The sequence below is a fragment of the Penicillium griseofulvum genome (genome assembly GCF_001561935.1).
Source record: "Penicillium griseofulvum strain PG3 chromosome Unknown contig_80, whole genome shotgun sequence".
Taxonomy (NCBI): domain Eukaryota; kingdom Fungi; phylum Ascomycota; class Eurotiomycetes; order Eurotiales; family Aspergillaceae; genus Penicillium; species Penicillium griseofulvum.
In genome coordinates, this window is record NW_024467471.1 from 3966639 (window position 1) to 3988444 (window position 21806).

The window sequence follows — 21806 nt, forward strand, 5'->3', positions numbered from 1 at the left end:
GGCAAATCTCACAAAAATGCTGCTCTCAAGATTGAGACTTGGAGTTTTCGGTCTCCTCGTGGAGTTCCTTCTCATCGCTGGAGTCGCTGCGAGAGCCCTTCTCGCCGGCGTTCTCCATATCGCCCTGGCGGCGGCTGGACTCGAAGCCATACTCGGCAGCTTTGGCCTCAATCTCCTCATCGGTGAGCTTGGGCAGCTCGTAGGCAGCCTTGACATAGCTCATGTTCTCGCAGTAACCCTTGGCGAAGATGAGATCGATCTCCTCTAGACTGCGACCAGCGGTTTCGGGGTAGAAGAGGATCATGGGGGGAATGAAGATGAAGTTCATCACGGCGAAGAACAGGTAGGTACCCCAGGAGATACTTTCAATCATAACCGGGGTGATCATAACGACAGTGAAGTTGAACAACCAGTTGGAGCAGGTCGACACAGCATTGGCCTTAGCACGAGTACGGAGAGGCGAGATTTCGGCGGGGTACAACCAGGGGAGAGGCAGGATCGAGGCACCGAAGAAGGACATGTAGAGGAATAGACCAAAAACGGCACCCTTGGAAGGTCCGGTCTGGTCAGGGATCAAACAACCGAAAACGATGATCATAGCAACCATCTGGCCGGTCATACCGCCGATGAAGAGCTTGCGACGACCGATCTTCTCAATGAAGAACCAGGAAAAGGTGGCGAAGATAGCGTAAACAATCATGTTGACACCACCGATAAGCATCGACATGAAGTTATCCTGACCGAGAGACTTCTTCAAGAGGACGGGGAGGTAGTAAATCACAGCGTTGCAACCAGACAGCTGCTGGGCGATTTGAGAGGAAGATCCGATCAGCATGCGGCGCAGGTGCTGGGTCTTGCCGCCGGTGAGGAGATCAGAGTAACCAGCACCCTCAGCAACACCAGCAGCCTCGATGGATTCGATAACAAGCTGCTTCTGAAGCTGGGTTTCGTGGGCATCGATTTCGAACCCACCGAGGGCAGCGAGCACATACTCACCCTCGTGCACCTTACCCTTGGAAATGAGGTAGCGAGGCGAGTCGGGCAAATAGTACATGCCAACAATAATGATGAGACCGAAGATGATCTGGAATCCAATGGGGAAACGCCAGGTGAGGTCATCAGGGCCGTAAGAGGCACCGAAGTCAATCCAGTAGGCGATCATTGTACCAATGGCGATGATACCACCTTCGATACAGATAAGAAGACCACGGTTGGAGGAACGCGAGCACTCGGCTTGGTAGGTAGGGATAGTCGAAGTGTTCATTCCGTTTCCGATACCAGTGAGGATACGGCCGACGAAGAACTGGGCGGTAGCTCCATGGCCCTTGACGGCAGAGATTTGAATAATAACACCGATCATCATGACCCAAGCACCATGAATAATCATGAGACGACGACCAAGCTTGTCACCAGCGAACAAGGCGTACATAGCTCCCACCAGGCAGCCAAGCTCATAGACGGCGGTAACTAAAGCCTGCATGGTAGAATTGCCATGGGTGATGGGCATGAACTTTCCAAAGGGATCGGAATCAATAATACCAGACATAACACCCTCTGTGGATTGTTAGCGTTGGAGTTTTGTATAGATCGATGTATACTCACGATCATAACCGAAAAGCAGGAAACCCATAGTAGCGATGGTCGACACCGTCAAATTTAAGGGCCTGCCGGACATGCCAGCATATGTAGGCGCCATAATGAATAGAAGATAAATATAACCAATCTATATAAGTCCAAAGAAAGACGACTAAACCCGTAAACACGTCCACCGGTAGGAATCTTGGGATGGAATGACTCGAGATGTACACGCGGAGAAAGGAAGAACCCCGGGGGGAATAGGGAGATATTTGAATGTCTTTCTCTGGAGATTTACGAATGTAGTAAGGAGATTCATCGGCATATATAATCCTTCTCCCCGTCTTCTCGAAGCTTAGAAAATAAATAACAAAGCCACCTGAGTAAATGTTGGTTCAACGAATCACATTGTTATAGAGTGGGGAGTATTAACTGAATGCATCAAATAATTGCATGTTAAGCATTTTTTGAGGTCTCCACCTGATTGCGTCCCTGGTGACATCACTGAAATTTCTTTCCTTTCTTCTTGAGAAGTCATATATCTAATGATTGGCCTTTCTTGTAGTGGATATGTCCTAAGATCCGCTACGACTGACCAAACATAAAACTTCGCAAATGAATTCTGGGTCATGTTAGAATCGAAGTACCAGGTACATGTCTTCTTCGGGTGAGAAAATAAATGAGATTGGCCAGGAGCGGCAAGGAGAAGAATAGGCCCCAATAAAAGGCTTGCCGATATCAAATAGTGCCTGATCAGCGGGATTGCGCACGCACACGGCAGTATGTAAAATATTTACTTTTGGAACCCTACGGAGTAGTACTCCATGCAATATACAACATACATTTATACTTGGGATGTTATACCCGATCTCAAAACCGAGTCCAAGCGCCAAGCCACTCCCGTACCTTTCGGAGCTGGTTGCAAAACGGGGGACTCGGGAAGCCGTCTCCATCCCGGTGTGAAATGTTCCGTGGAAGGACTAGCGTTATGGATAACCAAAGGGATCGGAGAAGGATCGAAGGATCGTCATAGTGGCTTACTTGTTGTAGAATGTGCATTATCCTTGCTTCTTTTAATTATGTTATTTTCTTTCTCAAAGAAACCCCTATCTAGGCTATAGGCAATACACTACATATAAGGCTGCATATTCTGTACAATGTACATCTGTATTTAGAAAAGAATATGAAAAGAATATAAAAAGAATATATGTGGAATAACTTAATTTACAAAAATTAAGCAAAGCCAAGAGGCCAAGGCGCCTAGGGCCCGTGAGGCTTTTTTTTTTTTCTTTTTTTTTTTTGGCTTGGCCGTTTCTTCTTTTTAGCCTGATGTAAAAAAATGACCCATGAATATTCAAATGTTATTAATATTTTCAATTGTTTTCATTAACATGACCCACGTCATGTCTCGAAGAGATGGATACGCGGAAAAGCCTCTCTTCCTATCCGCAATAATGAATGTCGTTTGGGCCACTCCCTGGCCTATTCAAAGTTTTCTCGAACTGCAACTAAGTGCACAATTCCGAGACATAAAGGCAACAAAATTTATATAGCATTGAAAATTCATTCCATCTGAATATACTGGTTTAGAAGAACTACTTACCGTTGAAGCGACACTAGTTCTCTTCAAGGCAGGTCGCATGTCTATGCCCACAATTCAGGAGACTATGGGTCTCTTTCGGCTAATAATGCATGTCGCTAAACCGCCTTCCTGATCTCGTAGGAACATCATTATCTCCCTGCCAATAGACCTCGCCCGGTGAGGGGTTAGTTGGGTGATAGAAAAGCCAATCAGCCGATGTCAGCGCATATACAGAGCACATTGTAGATAGACCCTAACAGATTTAATACCTCGTATCGGCCGACATGTGGATGATTGAATGAGCATCGGTGGCGATCAGGTGCGTCCTGGTTCGATCTACACATCTATGGACAGAAAGAATTGTGAGCCACATGCACATGGTACAACTCGTGCATAGTGTATTTGGCCGAACCCCTTTCCCGTACAACGTCAGCGGCAACCACGAGGCAACAAGGAGAGGTGTGCCACCACAGTGGCGGAAGATGGAGAAAGGAGAAATCGCGGAGCGTGGGAGGGTGGAGAATATCCGGAGGCGTAACGCCAGGGAGCATACCTTGTAGGGCGAGAATGGAGGCCGATAACGAAGTGGCTTGTGCGCTGTCAACTTAACCACCTTTATTTTAACGGTCAGTTCGAGCTAAAAACCAGGTTTAGAAGAAGCTTTGTAGATCGACAGTGGCACTGTCAGTCAAGGGCCGAGTGGTGCTGTCTACATAGTAGTTGTCGGCTTGTATTGTCTTCGTTTGGAAGCTTTTGATAGTGCTAAAATGGGTAATTTCCTCTGATGACAGTGATCATGTGACTATCACATGCTATTGCTTCAGGCCAGTCGCTATTCCTTCCACAAAGAATATCCCCGACATTCCAACAGGGGAATGTAGTGCTCTTAACAGGGATGTGTTCCATTTGTGTGTTCTAGATGTTTCTGAATGCAGCACGTTGCACAAAAGTAGAATTGGTACTGTGTGAAGGGAACCTGGGCATGTATCCTTAATGCGTCCATTATTACTGGCTAATACAGAGAACATCCACTACTACGGACTATTATAGGACCCTCGAGACATAACTCTCTCATTGGTTCATATTGCCGGCAGAATTTGATCCACTTTCACTTTCAAGTACTCTAGATATTGATTTGTCCCGAGGTCTGCTTCAAAAGGGCGGGGAATTAAAAGGCGGTAAGACATTATCCAATGAGAGAGTTAATTTCCGATGGTCAATTTAGTCTCCCGTACACTACCCCAGGTGACGATCCCCCAATCTCTTGAATATCGGACTTTAGCCGATGGGCTCGAGTTGTCCGATCGGAGGAGAGATCTCGAATTCTGACCCGACGAGTCGGCCGAGAAGCTCCCCGCATAATATTTTTCCCTTTAAATTAGTTCGTCTCTTCTAGTCTTCTGCAAACTACACCCTCATATCCTTTTCAACATGAGCGAAGGCAAACTCACCGGCGCGAAGGTCGCCGAGCACAATTCCAAAGACTCCTGCTGGGTCATTGTGCACGGCAAAGCCTACGATGTAACCGAATTCCTCCCAGGTATGCGTTGTTCTACTACTGCCGTTCTCCCCGAATGTGCACTAACGTTCCTCAGAACACCCCGGTGGCCAGAAGATCATCCTCAAGTACGCAGGAAAAGATGCGACCGAAGAGTTCGAGCCAATTCACCCACCCGATACCCTGGACAAGTTCCTGGACCCGTCTAAACACCTGGGACCAGTAGACATGGCAACCGTCGAGCAGGAAGAAAAGGCGTTCGACCCGGAGGAGGCCGCCCGTCAAGAGCGCATTGCCCTCATGCCCTCCCTCGAAGCATGCTACAACCTGATGGACTTTGAGGCAGTGGCCCGCCAAGTCATGAAGAAGACGGCGTGGGCATACTACTCCAGCGGAGCGGATGACGAGATTGTAAGTTCGCATGATATCGACATCGAATCCGCCAATACTAACCAATAACTAGACAATGCGCGAGAACCACGCAGCCTTCCACAAAATCTGGTTCCGGCCGCGGATTCTCGTCGATGTCGAGCACATCGACATGAGTACAACAATGCTGGGCACAAAATGCTCAATCCCATTCTACGTGACCGCCACAGCCCTCGGCAAACTAGGCCACCCAGAAGGCGAAGTGGTGCTCACAAAGGCCGCCCACCAACACAACGTGATCCAAATGATCCCCACACTAGCCTCATGCTCCTTCGACGAAATTGTCGACGCCAAGCAAGGCGACCAAGTACAATGGCTCCAGCTATACGTGAACAAAGACCGTGAAATCACGCGCAAGATCGTCCAGCACGCCGAAAAGCGTGGCTGCAAGGGCCTCTTCATCACCGTTGATGCACCCCAACTCGGCCGCCGCGAGAAAGACATGCGCTCCAAGTTCTCCGATCCCGGCTCCAACGTCCAGTCCGGCGGCGATAACATCGACCGCTCGCAGGGCGCCGCCCGCGCCATCTCCTCCTTCATCGACCCCGCCCTCTCGTGGAAGGACATCCCGTGGTTCAAGTCTATCACAAAAATGCCCATTGTACTGAAGGGTGTGCAGTGTGTTGAGGATGTCCTGCGTGCCGTCGAGGCAGGGTGTGACGGCGTCGTGCTGTCCAACCACGGTGGACGGCAGCTCGAGACCGCGCGGTCGGGCATCGAAGTGTTGGCCGAGGTGATGCCTGCGCTTCGTGAGCGCGGCTGGGAAAAGCGCATTGAAGTCTTTGTTGACGGCGGTGTGCGTCGCGCAACTGATATCATCAAGGCGCTTTGTCTCGGTGCAACAGGTATCGGTATTGGCCGGCCTTTCCTGTTTGCGATGTCTTCTTATGGCCTTGACGGTGTGAACCGGGCTATGCAACTGCTCAAGGATGAGATGGAGATGAATATGCGGTTGATTGGAGCCACTAGCATTGCAGAGCTTAATCCCAGTCTGCTTGATACCCGTGGGTTGTTGGGTGGACACTCTGGGGTTGTGCCCTCTGATACCCTTGGACTTGGTGCTTATGATCCATTGGAGGCGCCGAGGTTTAATGAGAAGCCAAAACTGTAGTTTTGTTTACCGCGTTTGTTTTGTTCATGTTGATGCTTGCTGGGCCTGTCCGCGTAGCTTCTCTGTCTCTATACCCATGCAATGTGTACAAATTATTCTTTTGAAAAAGGTCTTTTTTTACTTGTAGAATAATGTTCTTCAATGGGCAATGAAAATTGACAGCAAGATTATGAAGATATATTTTATCCAACCTGTGGAGGATGTTAGCAGACAACCTTAGAAATATGTACTTGTAAACATATACATTTATCCGTTCATTATAGAGGGCATCATTTTTCCAATGGAGATACAAGGTGAACCTTGAAAAATAAGCTTGCATTTGCCAGGCTGGGATCAAGAGATATGCATACCCAAAAAGAGACGCCATTTTGACATAGATAAACCGCTCAGCTTCTATTTACAGTTGCAGTTCGCCAAGCGCAAACCACCAAAACATGCATGGTATTATGAACAAGAAGCAAAAAGCGCACGCTATGCGTTTTGGTTGAAAATCACAGTTCAAAAACCCTCGGTGGGTTACCCAGCCGGCCACTGTCGCGATACATGCAAGCAGCGTTGACCATCCACCCACCATTAAGGTTCTCCCCACCCCATATATGAGCCCAAATTACACCTAGAATGCCATATCCCACGACCCGCGCGGCATCTACCCAGGCAGTTAGATCGAACAGATCACGCAGGAAGCCAGCTAGCGAAGCAACTCGAGTAAGACGCGCACGCGAGCGGCGAGAGGCACACAATCTTTCCCAGGCGCGCTGGGCCTCATCCCAGAAGATGGGCTCCTGGCCCGCGGATTCATGGACGTGACCGAAGACGTGGAGGACAGGTCGGATGCGCCATGATTCTGCTAGCAGGTTGGGACAGCCTGTGGAGTATACGGGGGACAGATCGAGATGGGCTTGGGGAGGGGTGTGCGTGACGAGAATGTCTGTTTCTTGGGGGACGGTGCCGGACCAGGCGTCGTGGTGTGGAGGGTATGTGAAGGCGTGCTCGGGACCGAAGGGGACGATGGCTGGGACTTGAGGAGCGCCGTAGATTGTGAGGGAGCGCGAGCGGGAGCTGGTGAGGGGAGTTGTGGGAGAGGGCGTTGAGGAGTCGGTGAACGAGAGGGTCACGGCTGAGTGTTGAAGGTAGTGGATGTCGCCCCAGTCGATGCGGAAGGGGCCGTTCAGCTCGTGGATCGAGTGGATGGATGCCGTGGAGGAGGAGACTGCGGCAAAGGAATCTCCTGTAGAAGCTGGGTCTATGCGGTCCTCATCCAGGCGTGATCGCACGTCAAAGTAGCTGTCATGGTTCCCTCCGATGGCGATTTTGTGTGGGTGGGGAAGGCTTCGAAGCCAGTTCACAGAAGCTTGGATATCGCGCGCGGAGCCATCGTTGCAAAGGTCACCAGCATGGATGAGAAGGTCTCCATCAGGTATATCTGGCCATTCGAGGGTGTGGGTGTCAGAGATGCAGACTACTCGGATTGGTTGAGTGTCTGGTGGAGGGAGTCGAGGAGGTCCGCGCAGACGAAGTAACACCTGGTGCACTGGATAGAGTAGAGCTACCAAAGGAGAAGCGATGAAGTAGTCGGGAATAGGGCGGCGGTTGAAGGGGTTTGCCATGGTGATAGAGAAGCCAAAGGCTATGAGGGTTCAAGAAGTGAATCCACCAAGATAAAGTCAGTTACCCAGTTACCCCAAGCGGGGATCGTGACATCAGGTCGATCTTCTTCTTTTTTTTTTTTTTTCCAATTTGATTGAAATTTTATAGAATAGTAATTAGAATATATAGAATAGAATAGGTTAACAAATATGTAGCATATATCTAAATCATCTAAATCACCTAAATCACCTAAAACACCAAAAACATCCCACACATCCAACAGCTCTAAAACAGCTCTAAAACGTTAACAGAATCAATATACACAATAAAAAGGGAATATATTATCTGGCTCACCTGACTATAGTACTTACTTGATACTATGTATGTTTCTCACAAATCAGGTTTGAAACTTATCTCTTTAACATTTTTATATAGGTTATTTGTTGTCTATCTCAATGCGTCGATATTTGCCACCACGACGCTGTGGCTGCTTGCGGAATATCATCTCATCTCATTTCACATTTCTCAGTTTATCTCTTTTATAACATTTTGAAGTTTGTGATCAGATCGTTGTGGCCCATACTTCTCTTTGGGCAAACTTTTACCTTTCCCGCTATTTTCCCATCAACTTCACCTTTTTTTCTTCCTCAAATTAATCTCATTTATTTGGAATCTTTCATCAACTATATTATCCGAATACTGTGTCTTTTCCTGTGTGTGCAGTCCCCTCCAACATCCACCGCCTCTAAGTTCCGCTTGAGCCAACCAAAAGCCAAGTGTGCCCCGCCTCTCAGCTTGACCTCCCAAATCTCCACACCATGGAGGGAGTCGATCTTACCAAGGCGATGCTAAACAAGGGCAAACAGATGGCAAACATTGCTGCTTCAGCTGCCAATGGCAACGGCGGGAAGAAGAGGAGAAAGGGTACCGACTTGAAGCCCATCGTCACCAATGAAGGGAACCCTGCGCCCGGTACAGAATCGTATGTTTTGAAAGGGTCTCCGATGACGATAGTTACTAACTCAGTTCCTATAGAACCGGAGCTGCTCAGAACCCCAAAGCACCCGCCTCACGCTCATCATCCTCATCGTCTGGCGAAGAACTCGAGGCTACCGCGGAAGAGGAGGACTCCGAAGATTATTGCAAAGGTGGATACCACCCTGTCGCTGTCGGTGAAGCATACAACAATGGTCGCTATATCGTCGTGCGCAAACTTGGATGGGGTCATTTCTCTACGGTCTGGCTCTCGCGGGATACAACTACCAACAAGCACGTCGCGCTGAAGGTTGTTCGGTCTGCCGCACACTACACTGAAACCGCGATCGACGAAATCAAGCTCCTTAACAAAATAGTTCAAGCGAAGCCCTCTCACCCTGGTCGGAAGCATGTCGTCAGTCTGTTGGATTCATTTGAGCACAAGGGACCCAACGGTATCCATGTTTGTATGGTCTTCGAGGTTCTGGGCGAGAACCTGCTGGGTTTGATCAAGCGTTGGAACCACCGCGGTATTCCCATGCCTCTGGTCAAGCAGATTGCGAAGCAAGTGCTGCTTGGCTTAGATTATCTCCACCGCGAGTGCGGGATCATTCACACGGATTTGAAGCCGGAGAATGTCCTGATCGAGATTGGAGATGTGGAGCAGATCGTCAAGGCGCACGTCAATGAGGAAGCCAATAAAGAGGCCAAGGAGAAAGAGGATAACCGGAATGGACGGAGACGGCGACGCACACTGATCACGGGGAGTCAGCCGCTCCCCAGTCCGCTGAACACTAGCTTCAGCAGCTTCGACTTCAAACATAGCTCTTCTAACTCACACAGCAGTCTCAGCCAGATGGTCAATGAACCTGGAGGTCAGTCCACTTTGATACATCTATGTCACAACCATGCGCGGACTGAAATTGACCTAGCATCTACTACAGAAATTCCATCCATGAAAGAACTGCTTGGGGTCAAGGAAGAAGACGAGAAGCAGAACCAGCGAGAGAAAACCGCGTACGTCACTACATCTCATATTTATTGGTCTGATTGACAAGAACTTGGTCTAACAATATACATATAGTGATCTTTTGGAGCGAGAGGTATCTGGCATTTCTCTTGATAAAGGCTCATCGAGCAAACCAGAAGAGGAACTTGATGTCAACATTATTTCTGTGAAGATTGCAGATTTAGGCAATGCTTGTTGGGTCGGCCATCACTTCACCAACGACATTCAAACTCGTCAATACCGCTCGCCCGAAGTCATTCTGGGCTCAAAGTGGGGTGCGAGTACTGATGTCTGGAGTATGGCATGCATGGTGAGTGATGTGATCATCACAGCTGAAGTCGAACAACATACTAACCATCTAGGTTTTCGAACTTATCACCGGAGACTACCTCTTTGATCCGCAATCAGGGACCAAATATGGCAAGGACGATGACCACATTGCCCAAATCATTGAACTACTCGGTCCCTTCCCCAAGTCACTTTGCATGTCCGGAAAATGGTCCCAAGAAATCTTCAACCGCAAGGGCGAACTGCGCAATATCCACCGACTCCGTCACTGGGCCCTACCCGATGTCCTGCGAGAAAAATACCACTACTCCATGGAGGAGAGCATGCGTATCAGCGAACTCCTACTGCCCATGCTTGATCTGTCACCAGAGAAGCGGGCAAACGCTGGTGGCATGGCAGCTCACGAGTGGATAAAGGACACACCTGGTATGGATGGGATTGATCTGGGCATTCCCCCTGGCACCCGCGGGGAGGGTATTGATGGCTGGGCATCCGAGGTCAAAAAGCGATGATGGTGATTGTCGTGACCTCTACCCTTTTGTTCTCTTTCCTTAGCCTAGATGGGGCAACACCCCGGGTCTTATTGCGGACATGCCCTTACGGCGATGATGTGAGTTAACGATCTTTTTTCTCTTTCCATTTACGGATTGATGCTGGTTGGTTTATGTCTTTATTTCTTCTTTCTTCGAATCTTTTCTTTCGTCCTATGCTGGTAGTTGGTTGGATGGGGTGTTTTTCGACATTCTCGTATGCTTATGGCCTCGCCTTTCCCCCCTGCACGTCAGTCTACCTTTTGTGTCTGGTGATTTTCCATCTCATATCTCTCTGATAGACTCATCTTTCTATTTTCCATTGATCATATCCGTGATGGGACCGCTCTTTAGTCTTCTATGTCATCCATCCCACTCATCGGTGAAGTCCTTTCCATCTTCTAGATTCCCTCCACCAGACAGACAAGTTATGACTATTTGCTATGCATGGATCCGATCCCGGTACGATTCTTTGAATCATTATTAACGCTCGAATGTAATGCAAAGGATATCAGGGCCCAATGTATGATGTAAACGTCTCCACGACGGTAGATGGGCGTTCAACTTCCCCATTCTCATGGCTGCTCATCCGTTGCCTCGCTCGGCAACTCGCTCGGGAACCATCCATACCGAGAAAAATCAACATACATCTCGCCCATGCTGTCTGTAGTAACCTCCACACCTTCTTGTGCGAGAGCTTCAGCTTGACGCTCCGCACTCCCGGGTCCACTACTATGGTTGTCAGCCGTGAACTCGTATAAAAGTTCGTTTCGAGTCTGTATTTATAGTCCTGTTTGACATGCGATCCTGGAGTAGTGAGTGATGTGGGACAAACGCACCGATGCGAAATCATCCCTTTCGAATTAATCACTCGCTGCCACGGCACGGTGCTGGAATTGAAGTGCGAACCAGACTCCGGCGACGCAAGTGACTTAAGACATACCCCAACCTGGCGGGGACGCTGAGCTATTACCAAAGAGAAAGGTTAGTATATCTACAATAATCATATAGTTGCATCCATACGTTCACCAAGGAGACGTGCGATATGACCGTACGAAGTGACTTTGCCACGCGGGACCTCTTGGATGGCTCCGTAGACTGCATTAGCCCACCACTCTGCTTCCTCGGAGCGTGGCATTGTGCAGATCTCTAAAAGATTTCAGCAAGAAATTCGGAGTCTCCTTCTACGTTGCCGAGTCCATGGATTATAACGTTCACGTCGTGTTGACACAAAGCGCTAGGCGGCGTACAGTTCGGGAAAACATTCCCCCGGATGAATCACTGAGCTCAACCTGCACCGCGACATTTTCACATTCCTCACATACAGCATACTGAAATCATGCCTGGCTCACTCGCTGACTACCTGGCAAAGAACTATCTGACTGCCGACCCTGTCACCGAGCGACCGAAGAAGAAGCGCAAGAAGACCAAAGCCGTCGATACTGCGGGCTCCGGCCTCATCATTGCAGACGATGATCCACCAGACATTCGCTCCTTAGGAAATACGGGAGAAGACGATGAGGACAGACCATTTTTCGAGACATCCGCCAAAACGGCAGAGTTCCGCCGCGCAAAGAAGTCAAACTGGAAAACGATTGGAGGACCCACGCCCGGCCAAGGCGGAAGTGAACAAGAAGCCGCCGATGCAATTCTAGCCGATGCAGCAGCCGAACGCGCCGCCCAACAAGACCCAGACGACGAAGATGCGCTTATGATAGAGAATGAAGAGGATGGTGCAGTGCGGATGGAATCCGGAGCACGAGGAGGCCTCCAAACAGCCGCCCAAACCGCAGCGATGGTGAAAGCCCAGGAAAAGCGGCGCAAAGCTGAAGAAGCACAGTACCGCGATCCATCAGCAGTGAACGAAAAGAGCCAAGAAACAATCTACCGAGATGCATCCGGTCGAATCATCAACGTGGCCATGAAACGCGCCGAAGCGCGGCGCGCAGAAGAAGAAAAACGCGAGAAAGAAGAACAGGCGCGGGAGGCGCTGATGGGAGATGTGCAGCGACAGCAGCGCGAGGAGCGCAAACGGGATTTACAAGATATCAAGGCCATGCCACTTGCACGGACGATCGAGGACGAAGACATGAACGAAGAAATGAGGGCTCGCGATCGGTGGAATGACCCCGCTGCCGAGTTCCTTACTGCCCGGCGTGATGCGGGAGCCAGTGTTACGGGGCGACCGCTATATCGAGGTGCCTTCCAGCCTAATCGGTATGGCATCCGTCCAGGACATCGCTGGGATGGAGTGGACCGGGGCAATGGGTTTGAGAAGGACTGGTTTGCATCGCGGAACAAGAAGACCCGGTTTGAGGCTTTGGAATACCAGTGGCAGATGGATGAGTAGATGGTTTCGCATGTCTGTCTTATATGCTTTCCATCCTGTTTAATACCCATAGTGGGTGCTGGTCGCCCAAAATATCAAATGATCTTACTTGCTCAGATGCGTGGGTTGAGTCTATCTATATTTCTGTAATGTCTACGTTGCAAGCATCTAGATCTGTGGTTTATGCCACAGGTCGATGTCAAGATTTCGATTAGGCCTGCTCTAGTACGATGTTTGCATGAAATCCTTCCTCAAGCTGTAACCTATGCCATAGAATAAATATGATCAAATCAAAAATATGTGTAAAAAATGAAGTACAGTCGTCGGAGATAAAGAGCGCCGATGCCAAGGTTGCTACGGGGGATGTTTACCCCAAACAAAAAACTAACTTCCCGCCTTTAACCCTCACCATCTCCCCGCCACAGACCTATATTCTGCTGGACATCAAGATGGACAAGCGAACGGCAGAGAGTCCAATGGACTTTGAATGGCAAACTCGAGCTCCTGGCGATGTGACCTCGCCATTCTACCAGCTTGGAGCGCAGCATGACAAGAAACGTTTGTATCCCAGTCTGAATGAGGATAACTGCAACCTCGAGCCCTCTGACCACTCGCACAGGGCCATACAGTACATTCGAGTCCCCTCAGAAGCAAGCGTTACCCTCCCTACGCGAACCAAACTCTCAACCTTTCCTCTTCTCACAGCCGCGACAACAACCCGCACCACTATCGCCGAAGGCTAAATTTGGCCAACCTGCTTTCCAGACGCCACGAAAGTTCGATGTGGATTTCTCATCAGGTGCCGAGAACATGTCGTCTCCAGACTACGCAGACAACGAGGATACACCTGAGCAGCCATACAAGTCGGGGAAGGGGACTGCGTCACTATTCAACTTCCATGGCAGGAACCCGCAGAGCCCAGGGCGAGGCGAAATTCCTCGGCTAACCCACCACTCCAATGCAGCTTTGCACCGGATACAAAAGAAACGACGGAGAGATAAAGAACTTGGCCGGCAAATACGGGTCGACAGCGACGATGAGAGCGAGCAAGACCGGCCCAGCAAGGAAGAAAAATCAATGAAAGCCACGAAACAAGGGAAGGGACAAAAGCCGGAACAGGGTCCCTCGCGAGTGTCATCATGGTCTGAGTTCTTCAGCATGCTGGAGGCACATCCGAATGTGCCCGCCATCTTGTCATGGTGGGCCCAACTAGTGGTCAACCTGTCGCTGTTCTCACTGGCTGTCTATGTTGTTTTCGCCTTTGTGTCAGCCATTCGGGGCGAGTTCGAGCAGGCTGCGCAGGAAATGTCCGATACTATCTTGGCCGACATGGCAGTCTGCACGAAAAACTATGTTGATAACGACTGCGGCCGGTCGACTCGCGCGCCGGCCCTTGAGACCATCTGCGAGAACTGGGAACGATGCATGAATCGTGACCCGGCGAAGGTCGGCCGCGCCAAGGTCTCCGCGCATACAATGGCCATTATTATCAACAGCTTCATTGACCCCATCAGCTGGAAGGCGATTGCGAGTTTCCCCACGCACTCGGTTTTGAATATTTACTGACTTACATACTAGCTGTGCTTCCTCGCAACTATCTCCACTGTCACAATTGTTAGCAACTGGTCCTTCCGCTCATTCAGACACCGTCTCCAGCAACAGAACTATGCGCAGCACCCACCGCAACCCCAATCTATGCACCCCCAGCTGCAGCACAACCCCTCCTTTGGGTACTATGGGCAGCAAGACCCTCGGCAAACTCAAGCTGTCGCCTACAATGAGAAACAAGACCAGCCCCTGATGCTTGAGAACACACGGGCGATGGACTTTGTCACCGAACGCTCTCGTGAGCGTGAGCAGCACCTCCGGACACCGAGCCCAACCAAGCGTAGGTTTGCCTAAACCACTTTTTTTTTTTCTATCTCTGGACCTGGATTTGGTCGGCGTACATGTTTCACAACGGATGGGTTGGCAGCATACCCAGCGGGGATGGGATTTTGAATTTTTTTTTTTACTTTTGTTTTATTACATACCATCATGGTGTTTCCTTTTTCTTGTATTTGTTTCGAGTTGATTTAATTCTGGGGGGCTATATTGACTTCTCTGCTGTCTCTACCTTTCATACTCGGTACATACTGGTTTTTACCCAGGCTGACATAGATCTCCTACTCTAAAAATTTATTTTTCTTCTCCCATCTTTTGTTCAAAGTATACATGACCTCAGCGATGAAGAATTATGTCGAAACCCATGTTGATTTGATCTGCGGTCGCCGATGCCGAGGCGGCCAACATCCGCCGACGGCCGAGCAGCTCGGCCATCGGCCATTCTTTGCCACGGACAAGTATGAAGTGGAGTTCTGCAGATAATCCAAGTGCTTTACTTAAATGTTCATTTGCTGATCCTATTGATTATTTCGGCCCAATCCCGAACCCGTTTCCGATTTTCATGCCTTCGGCGAATTTATCTATAGTTCAACTGCATATCACGGCATGCATGCATCTAATGTCTTGATAATGGCCGAGCCGAGAGAAAATTTGCAGATGAAAAGTAGCTACTTTATCCACTATTCAACAGTTAAAAGAAACGATATATCCATACAGTAGCAGCTTTCATATAGATAGTTCAAACAAACTTCCTTTTCCATCTTGTACCTATTACCTATTGTGTAGCATAAAATAATGCATCACGAATCACCCGATCCAATTGACTGCCCAGAAGGAGGTCTCATTGGTAACCTCGTTGTCGCAGGTGGCTTCAGCGCTATTATGGGCGGACTCGGCTTGATGAATAGCATCGGTATCTACCAAGCCTGGATCTCAACACATCAACTCTCAGACATCAGCGAAGGACAAATTGGCTGGATTTTCGGTATATACAACTTCCTTGTATTCTTCTGCGGGATCCAGATCGGGCCAATTTTCGATATCAAAGGGCCAAGGCTGCTCATGTGGATCGGGTCAAGTCTGCTTGTACTGACTTTCATTCTCATGGGTTTCTGCACTGAGTACTGGCATTTCCTCATTGTTATCGGAATCCTGGGTGGGACGGGTACATCTTTCATATTCATTGTACCCGTCGCAAGCATTGGCCATTTCTTCGTCAAACGCAGAGGCGCAGCAACCGGTCTCGCATTGGCTGGGGGTAGTATCGGCGGCGTAATCTTCCCTTTGGTATTGCTGTACCTCGCGCCACAGATTGGATTTGCCTGGGCTAGTCGGGTTGTCGGTCTCATCACCTTGATCCTTTTGATCCCGGGCTGTCTTCTAGTCCGAGCGAACTTCCCTCCCGGACCCCGATTGGCTCCATCGCTCAAGTCATTCCTTCCCGATCTCACCATCCTCAAAGACCCAGTCCTCGCTCTGACGACACTTGGAGTTTTCTTCATTGAATGGGGCTTCTTCGTTCCACTCGAGTACGTTGCCTCGTATGCAATTGCGAGCGGGATCTCCACCAATCTATCCTATTTGATGGTCGTCTTTTTGAACGCGGGTTCTTTTCCCGGTCGTTGGCTGCCGGGGATTGTGGCTGATCGCATCGGTCGGTTCAACACATTGATCCTGACAAACATTCTTTGTTTGATTTCAGTTCTGGGTATTTGGATGCCCGCAGATGGAAATCTTGTTGCTACAGTGATATTCTCTATTGTGTTTGGATTCGCCAGTGGGAGCAATATCAGTCTTGTGCCAGTCTGTGTGGGGGAGCTATGTCCTGTCGAGAATTATGGAAGATATTATACCACTGTGTATACCATTGTTAGTTTTGGGTAAGTCTTTGTTTTGTATTGAGGGCCATTCTATAAGACCATGTGGCTAACATATATTTTAGGGCATTGACTGGCGTCCCGATTGCCGGAGAGATTATACATGTCTGTGGCGGACAGTACTGGGGACTGATTGCGTTTGCTGGATGTTCGTATGCAGCTGGACTGAGCTGCTTTATTGCTGTAAAACTGCTACAAGACAAAAGAGGCAAAGTGCTGGGAAAGGTTGAGGCGAGTGCTGAGTTCTGACATTCCCATGACGACATTTGGTAACAAAAGGTCCTGGAGTATATAGATGAAAAATAATATGCAGATAGAACAATAAAAACTAAGATCATACATTAAGAATTGATATAATAACTATTAGGCTTTTGTGTAAAATAGGGCCAAATGACTGCTGGTGTCCATTGATACAACTTCGCCTGTATTGAACCCGGAAAAATTGTCGACCAACCATTCTACGTATTATCCACATGATTCCAGACAAATGAAATATTGGACATGGGATGTAATTGAGGCCAATTTTGCCTAGTTCTAGGCACATGTATAATCGAAAGGAGAGAGATGCGTTTCCTTTCATACTGACGTAAATTTGCAGTTTGCCATTCGCCATTTCTGTAGCTATGTATAGCTGCTAATTTCTTTTGACTTTGATTTTTGCTTTCTTCTAATGCAAGATCTAAGTATTATTTTGTCTGAATTCAGTCCCTGAATCATCGTCCGTTCTTTGTTGTTGAAGATATATAAAGTTGCAGCCGTTGTAACAAGATGGGCTCAATCACTGACGATAAACGAAACCTCATTATAGTTTCAAATCGCCTTCCATTGTCCGTAAAAAGGGTTAATGGTGCCTATGAGTCATCTCTTTCGAGCGGTGGCCTTGTCACTTCTCTCTCTGGTTTGACCAAGTCTACCAAGTTCCAATGGTTTGGCTGGCCAGGAATCGAAGTCAAAGACGCAAAGGACCGAGAGGAAGTGCAAAAGAGCCTGGAAGCACATAATGCTATTCCTATATTCCTCGATAGTTCCCTGGCACATGAGCACTATAACGGGTTCTCGAGTAAGTCCGTGCCCTAATATCTCGATCCACGCTGACCGCCAGATCGTATCCTGTGGCCCATTCTCCACTATCAGTCTGGTGTAGTTTTTGATGAGACTCCATGGCAAGCATATAGGCGGGTAAATGAGTTATTCGCAGATCCAATTGCTGAAACGGCGGATGGGGGAACGTTGATCTGGGTCCATGATTATCATCTCATGCTTCTGCCCGAGCTTCTCCGTGACCGACTCAAACAGCAGGGTAAATCCTGTGCCATTGGCTTCTCACTCCACACGCCATTTCCTGCAGGAGACTTTTGGAGGAACCTTCCTGTGCGAAAGCATCTCATTGAGGGTATGCTGTCCAGTGACTTGATTGGGTTCCACACCGACGAGTATAAGCAGAACTTTATCGATACCTGTGCCAGTCTCCTGTGAGCATTAGCCCTAATTCCCCTTGCCCACAAAATAAGAAGTATCAACCAACACCACCACAGTAACGCACGCACAGAAATTCCCAATCAAATCCAGTATAAAAATCGGCTCGTCTGCATAGACAAGTTCATTGTCGGCATTGACCCCCAAAAGTTCGCAGACACCTTGCAAAAGCCTGATGTCCAAGAACGTATTCGAACCTTGAAAGAACGCTACAAAGGCGTCAAGGTAATTGTTGGCGTCGACCGACTGGACCATATTAAAGGCCTCACGCAGAAACTCAAGGGCTTCGACGCTTTTCTCGATGACCACACAGAGCTGCAAAACAAGGTTGTTCTCATTCAAGTTGCCGTCCCCAGCCGCGAGGATGTAAAGGAATATCAAGATCTCGAAACGGAACTGTGTACTATCGCTGGCAAGATAAACGGGAAACATGGTAAGCTATCGTCAGAGAATATTAGGAGTATGCTAATTAGCCAGCCACCCCCGAGGGCACTCCGCTGCTGTATATGCATCGCTCCGTTCCATTCAACGAATTGACCGCGTTGTACTCGGTAGCCGATGTTTGCCTTCTGACCTCCACTCGAGACGGCATGAATCTCGTAGCCTTCGAGTATGTGGCATGCCAGCAAGAGCATCATGGCGTCCTCGTTCTCTCCGAATTCGCTGGCGCGGCTTCCTTCATGACGAATGGTAGTATCCCATTCCACCCTGCAAACAAGACGGAAATGTCCGAGGCGATCTTCAATGCGTTGAATCTGGATGCGGGCGAGCGGAAGGCCAAGTACGAGTATCTCCGAGGTTTTGTCAATACCAACACAAGGTTCGAAGGGCTTCCTGCTTTCATCATGTCAATTGCTGACCCTGGCAGTGCAAAATGGGGCGAGACCTTCATCGAAAGGTTATCCCGTCGCTGTAGACGACCCGGCAGCTCATGCTAATCATTGAATATTGCTGAGCATGATGCATAGGGATGTTCTAACCCTACAGATCCGACCTATCTGTCAATAACAAGGCGATTGTCTGTACTTTAGAGAATGAATTGTCGTCTCGTTTTGTCCACGGGTACTGAGGGTTAGCGACTTGGTTGAGGGTGCTAGGTACTGAGCCTGGCGCTGGTTTCTTTGCTTAGTCGTGGGGAATTATTTCGCTGAGTCGTCGGTAGTCGTTTCCAACGCTTAGCCTGTCGTCTTTTCGTTCTCTTGCCGGTAACATGCCTATTTACGTACTTTCTTTCGCTCTGATTGGAATTACATTAAGCCGACTGCCGCAATAATGAGGCGGTGGCACCAAAGCGGTCTATATAGATCCGAGAATCCAATGTACCTACCTGCAAGCCTCGAATCCCAAGAATGCTTTAGTCAACCTTCTCTCGCGCACTACGTCGATTTCTAGCGTGAAACTTTGTAGAAATAACGTCTACTGCATGACTTACAAGTTCACCAAATTTAATAGAAACACACATATTGTAGAGTGACTACGAGTGTGTCTCATAAAAGCGTACTTCACAGGCAAGCAACATCTACTTCCTGTACAGGTACCCACACCACGTGGTACCCCAGATTCATCTCGGGCCAATCAACGTCCATTTAATAGAGTCCACACCGCCCAATAAGCCAATTAGCGTTGAGTAGGAGTATAAATTATTTTCGATCTCGATTTCTCTGTCTATTTCTCTTTCCTTCGACACATCCCAAGGTTCCCTCTTTGCATTTGGCTCCAGGAACCTCATACCTCTTTTCGATTGTGTCCTTGGACTTGACCTTGTTTACTCCAATGCACGTTGATAGTTTCTACTTTACAGCTTTGGTTCATTTATCATGGTAAGTCCCAGGCCGTTTCTACTAATGTGTCACGTCCTGTCTGGTGTTCTAGTGATCTCGCTGCCTAGGTGAATCGCCGGGGCGACGCACTTTGCTTAGTCGCCGGAATACCTTGATTACTTGCCACGCGGTTCTATTTTTATTTTTCTACTCTGACTTCTAATTTTCTTTCCTTCATCTTCTCTTGGTATGTGTGTGCCCTTTCCTCCGCCATCCCCTCTACATGGTGACATCCTTCTGTTTCCCGATTTGTATGTGCTTTCATCGGCTTCATGTCCACTCCCTTCTGTTTCAATGATGATGATGAACAAGAAGTACGATAACACATTCATCATTTTCCTTTGCCTGATTACCATGAGCAATTTCTTTTACTGACATCTAATCCAACTAGGGCCTGCGGGTTTACTTACTTTGGCTCAGCCTCATCTACCATGTACGATGTCCCCTGCCCCTAGCCTCATCCTCCTTGCTATGACTACTCCCCGAGCCCATGGATTTTGTGTTCTTTTGGCATTGCAATGATGATATACAAATGGTCGTTAACCTGATGCCTGATGAAAATACTTTGTCTGAGCCACCATTTGAACATTGGCATATCTGATTGCTATACACTTCGATCATTTTCAAGATTTCATCTGCTAACGAAACCGTGCTTCTCCACTCTCTCTGCCAATCTAGGCTGCGAAGATGGCCAATGGCCCAGCCTGGCCATTGGCCTAACCCCACATACTGGTGTGTGCTTCCATGGGCTTCATACCCTTCCGGTGGTGCAATGATGACCGTGAAGGTTTGAAGGGTATGATACCCGATGAAGCAAAATGCGTCTGAGCCACTGTTTGAATCTTATTTCCTTCTTTACAACATCATTATCGGCTCATTTTCGAAGTTTCAACTGCTAACAGAATCATAACTCTCTAGTCTTGCTCTATCTCCATGTGCTGTCATGACTGTGACAATGGCCAATGCCTTCCATGTCTTGACTCGAGCCTAGCTGCCATCTCAAAAGGAAAATACATGTTTCCTCCCAGCTTTATTCTTGCCATGAGTTCTTCTTGGGCTCATGGGTTTATGTTCTTTCGGTGGTGCAGTGACGATATACAGATGTCCATCTTCGGTTTGCTCCCTGATGAAGACACTTTGTCTGAAGTACCGTTTGATTGTTGACATGCCTGCTTGGTATTATTTCACTTGTTTTTCAAGTTTCAGCTGCTAATGAATACCCACTTGTCTAGTCTCACTCTAGACTTTGGAGCCATCAATATATTAAGATGACGGCCAGTACCTGTTATCGCGGGCCCTCTAATTGGCCGTTTCAACCCCTTTGCTACGTTTGCAGAGTCGTCGTTGTCATTTTCCTCCTCGATATACCTGCTCATTTTGAAAGTGACACTTCGTGACGAAAGTGTAAGTTCATTTACACATCACATTCTCGACTTGGCGATGATGAAAAGGGTTACGCCTGAACCTTATGTAGTATGCGCCCATTGTGGTTTTGAAAAAGGTCTTGGAGAAAACAACCCCCGACTGAGCCTCCATTCGATGGAAATACCTTTATTTGCATTCTTATTTTATGTTGTTGGGATATCTTTGCTAATAAAAAAAAATGCGTTTCCCTAGCTCGGCCCCTTCCAGTTGCTTCCTACCTGAGCCTAAATTCGATACAGTTGCCTTCTTGGCAGAGCTGTCATTGTCAGCTACTCATTTCTAAACTAGCATTTGCTAGTAGAATTGCAAGTAAGCCAGTTCATTTCCATATCTCATGACTCTCCATTCGGCGATGATGAAAAGGGTTATATGGTCTCAGTGTCCCAGCCCCAGTGTCCCAGCCCCAGTGTC

General features: G+C 48.4%; 9 protein-coding genes across 9 annotated transcripts; 6 read left to right on the forward strand and 3 right to left on the reverse strand.

Moving 5' to 3' along the window:
* Positions 1-25: 25 nt before the first annotated feature.
* Positions 26-1696, reverse strand: PGRI_024300 (putative MFS monosaccharide transporter; the record flags this gene model as incomplete). The annotated part of the gene is made up of 2 exons (XM_040790143.1): positions 26-1554; positions 1603-1696. The coding sequence occupies 2 exons, from the start codon at positions 1694-1696 to the stop codon at positions 26-28; spliced, it is 1623 nt and encodes a 540-aa protein (XP_040647096.1).
* A 2892-nt stretch (positions 1697-4588) lies between these two features.
* PGRI_024310 (L-lactate dehydrogenase (cytochrome)) lies at positions 4589-6195 on the forward strand (the record flags this gene model as incomplete). The annotated part of the gene is made up of 3 exons (XM_040790144.1): positions 4589-4697; positions 4753-5066; positions 5119-6195. 3 exons carry the CDS (start codon positions 4589-4591, stop codon positions 6193-6195), a joined length of 1500 nt encoding a protein of 499 aa, XP_040647097.1.
* A 491-nt stretch (positions 6196-6686) lies between these two features.
* Positions 6687-7802, reverse strand: PGRI_024320 (metallophosphatase domain-containing protein; the record flags this gene model as incomplete). Its single annotated transcript, XM_040790145.1, has 1 exon — positions 6687-7802. One exon carries the CDS (start codon positions 7800-7802, stop codon positions 6687-6689), a length of 1116 nt encoding a protein of 371 aa, XP_040647098.1.
* Positions 7803-8600: 798 nt separating this feature from the next.
* Positions 8601-10566, forward strand: PGRI_024330 (serine/threonine-protein kinase; the record flags this gene model as incomplete). The annotated part of the gene is made up of 5 exons (XM_040790146.1): positions 8601-8764; positions 8818-9632; positions 9690-9774; positions 9842-10076; positions 10129-10566. The coding sequence occupies 5 exons, from the start codon at positions 8601-8603 to the stop codon at positions 10564-10566; spliced, it is 1737 nt and encodes a 578-aa protein (XP_040647099.1).
* Positions 10567-11159: 593 nt separating this feature from the next.
* Positions 11160-11722, reverse strand: PGRI_024340 (MGMT family protein; the record flags this gene model as incomplete). The annotated part of the gene is made up of 3 exons (XM_040790147.1): positions 11160-11316; positions 11424-11550; positions 11608-11722. The coding sequence occupies 3 exons, from the start codon at positions 11720-11722 to the stop codon at positions 11160-11162; spliced, it is 399 nt and encodes a 132-aa protein (XP_040647100.1).
* A 201-nt stretch (positions 11723-11923) lies between these two features.
* cwc26 (putative cell cycle control protein (Cwf26)) lies at positions 11924-12934 on the forward strand (the record flags this gene model as incomplete). The annotated part of the gene is made up of 1 exon (XM_040790148.1): positions 11924-12934. One exon carries the CDS (start codon positions 11924-11926, stop codon positions 12932-12934), a length of 1011 nt encoding a protein of 336 aa, XP_040647101.1.
* Positions 12935-13362: 428 nt separating this feature from the next.
* Positions 13363-14815, forward strand: PGRI_024360 (putative nuclear envelope protein Brr6; the record flags this gene model as incomplete). The annotated part of the gene is made up of 3 exons (XM_040790149.1): positions 13363-13471; positions 13533-14461; positions 14570-14815. The coding sequence occupies 3 exons, from the start codon at positions 13363-13365 to the stop codon at positions 14813-14815; spliced, it is 1284 nt and encodes a 427-aa protein (XP_040647102.1).
* Positions 14816-15592: 777 nt separating this feature from the next.
* On the forward strand, positions 15593-16923 carry PGRI_024370 (Major facilitator superfamily domain, general substrate transporter; the record flags this gene model as incomplete). The annotated part of the gene is made up of 3 exons (XM_040790150.1): positions 15593-16677; positions 16740-16826; positions 16881-16923. 3 exons carry the CDS (start codon positions 15593-15595, stop codon positions 16921-16923), a joined length of 1215 nt encoding a protein of 404 aa, XP_040647103.1.
* A 519-nt stretch (positions 16924-17442) lies between these two features.
* On the forward strand, positions 17443-19088 carry PGRI_024380 (trehalose-6-phosphate synthase; the record flags this gene model as incomplete). The annotated part of the gene is made up of 4 exons (XM_040790151.1): positions 17443-17734; positions 17873-18146; positions 18210-18583; positions 18628-19088. 4 exons carry the CDS (start codon positions 17443-17445, stop codon positions 19086-19088), a joined length of 1401 nt encoding a protein of 466 aa, XP_040647104.1.
* Positions 19089-21806: the final 2718 nt, after the last annotated feature.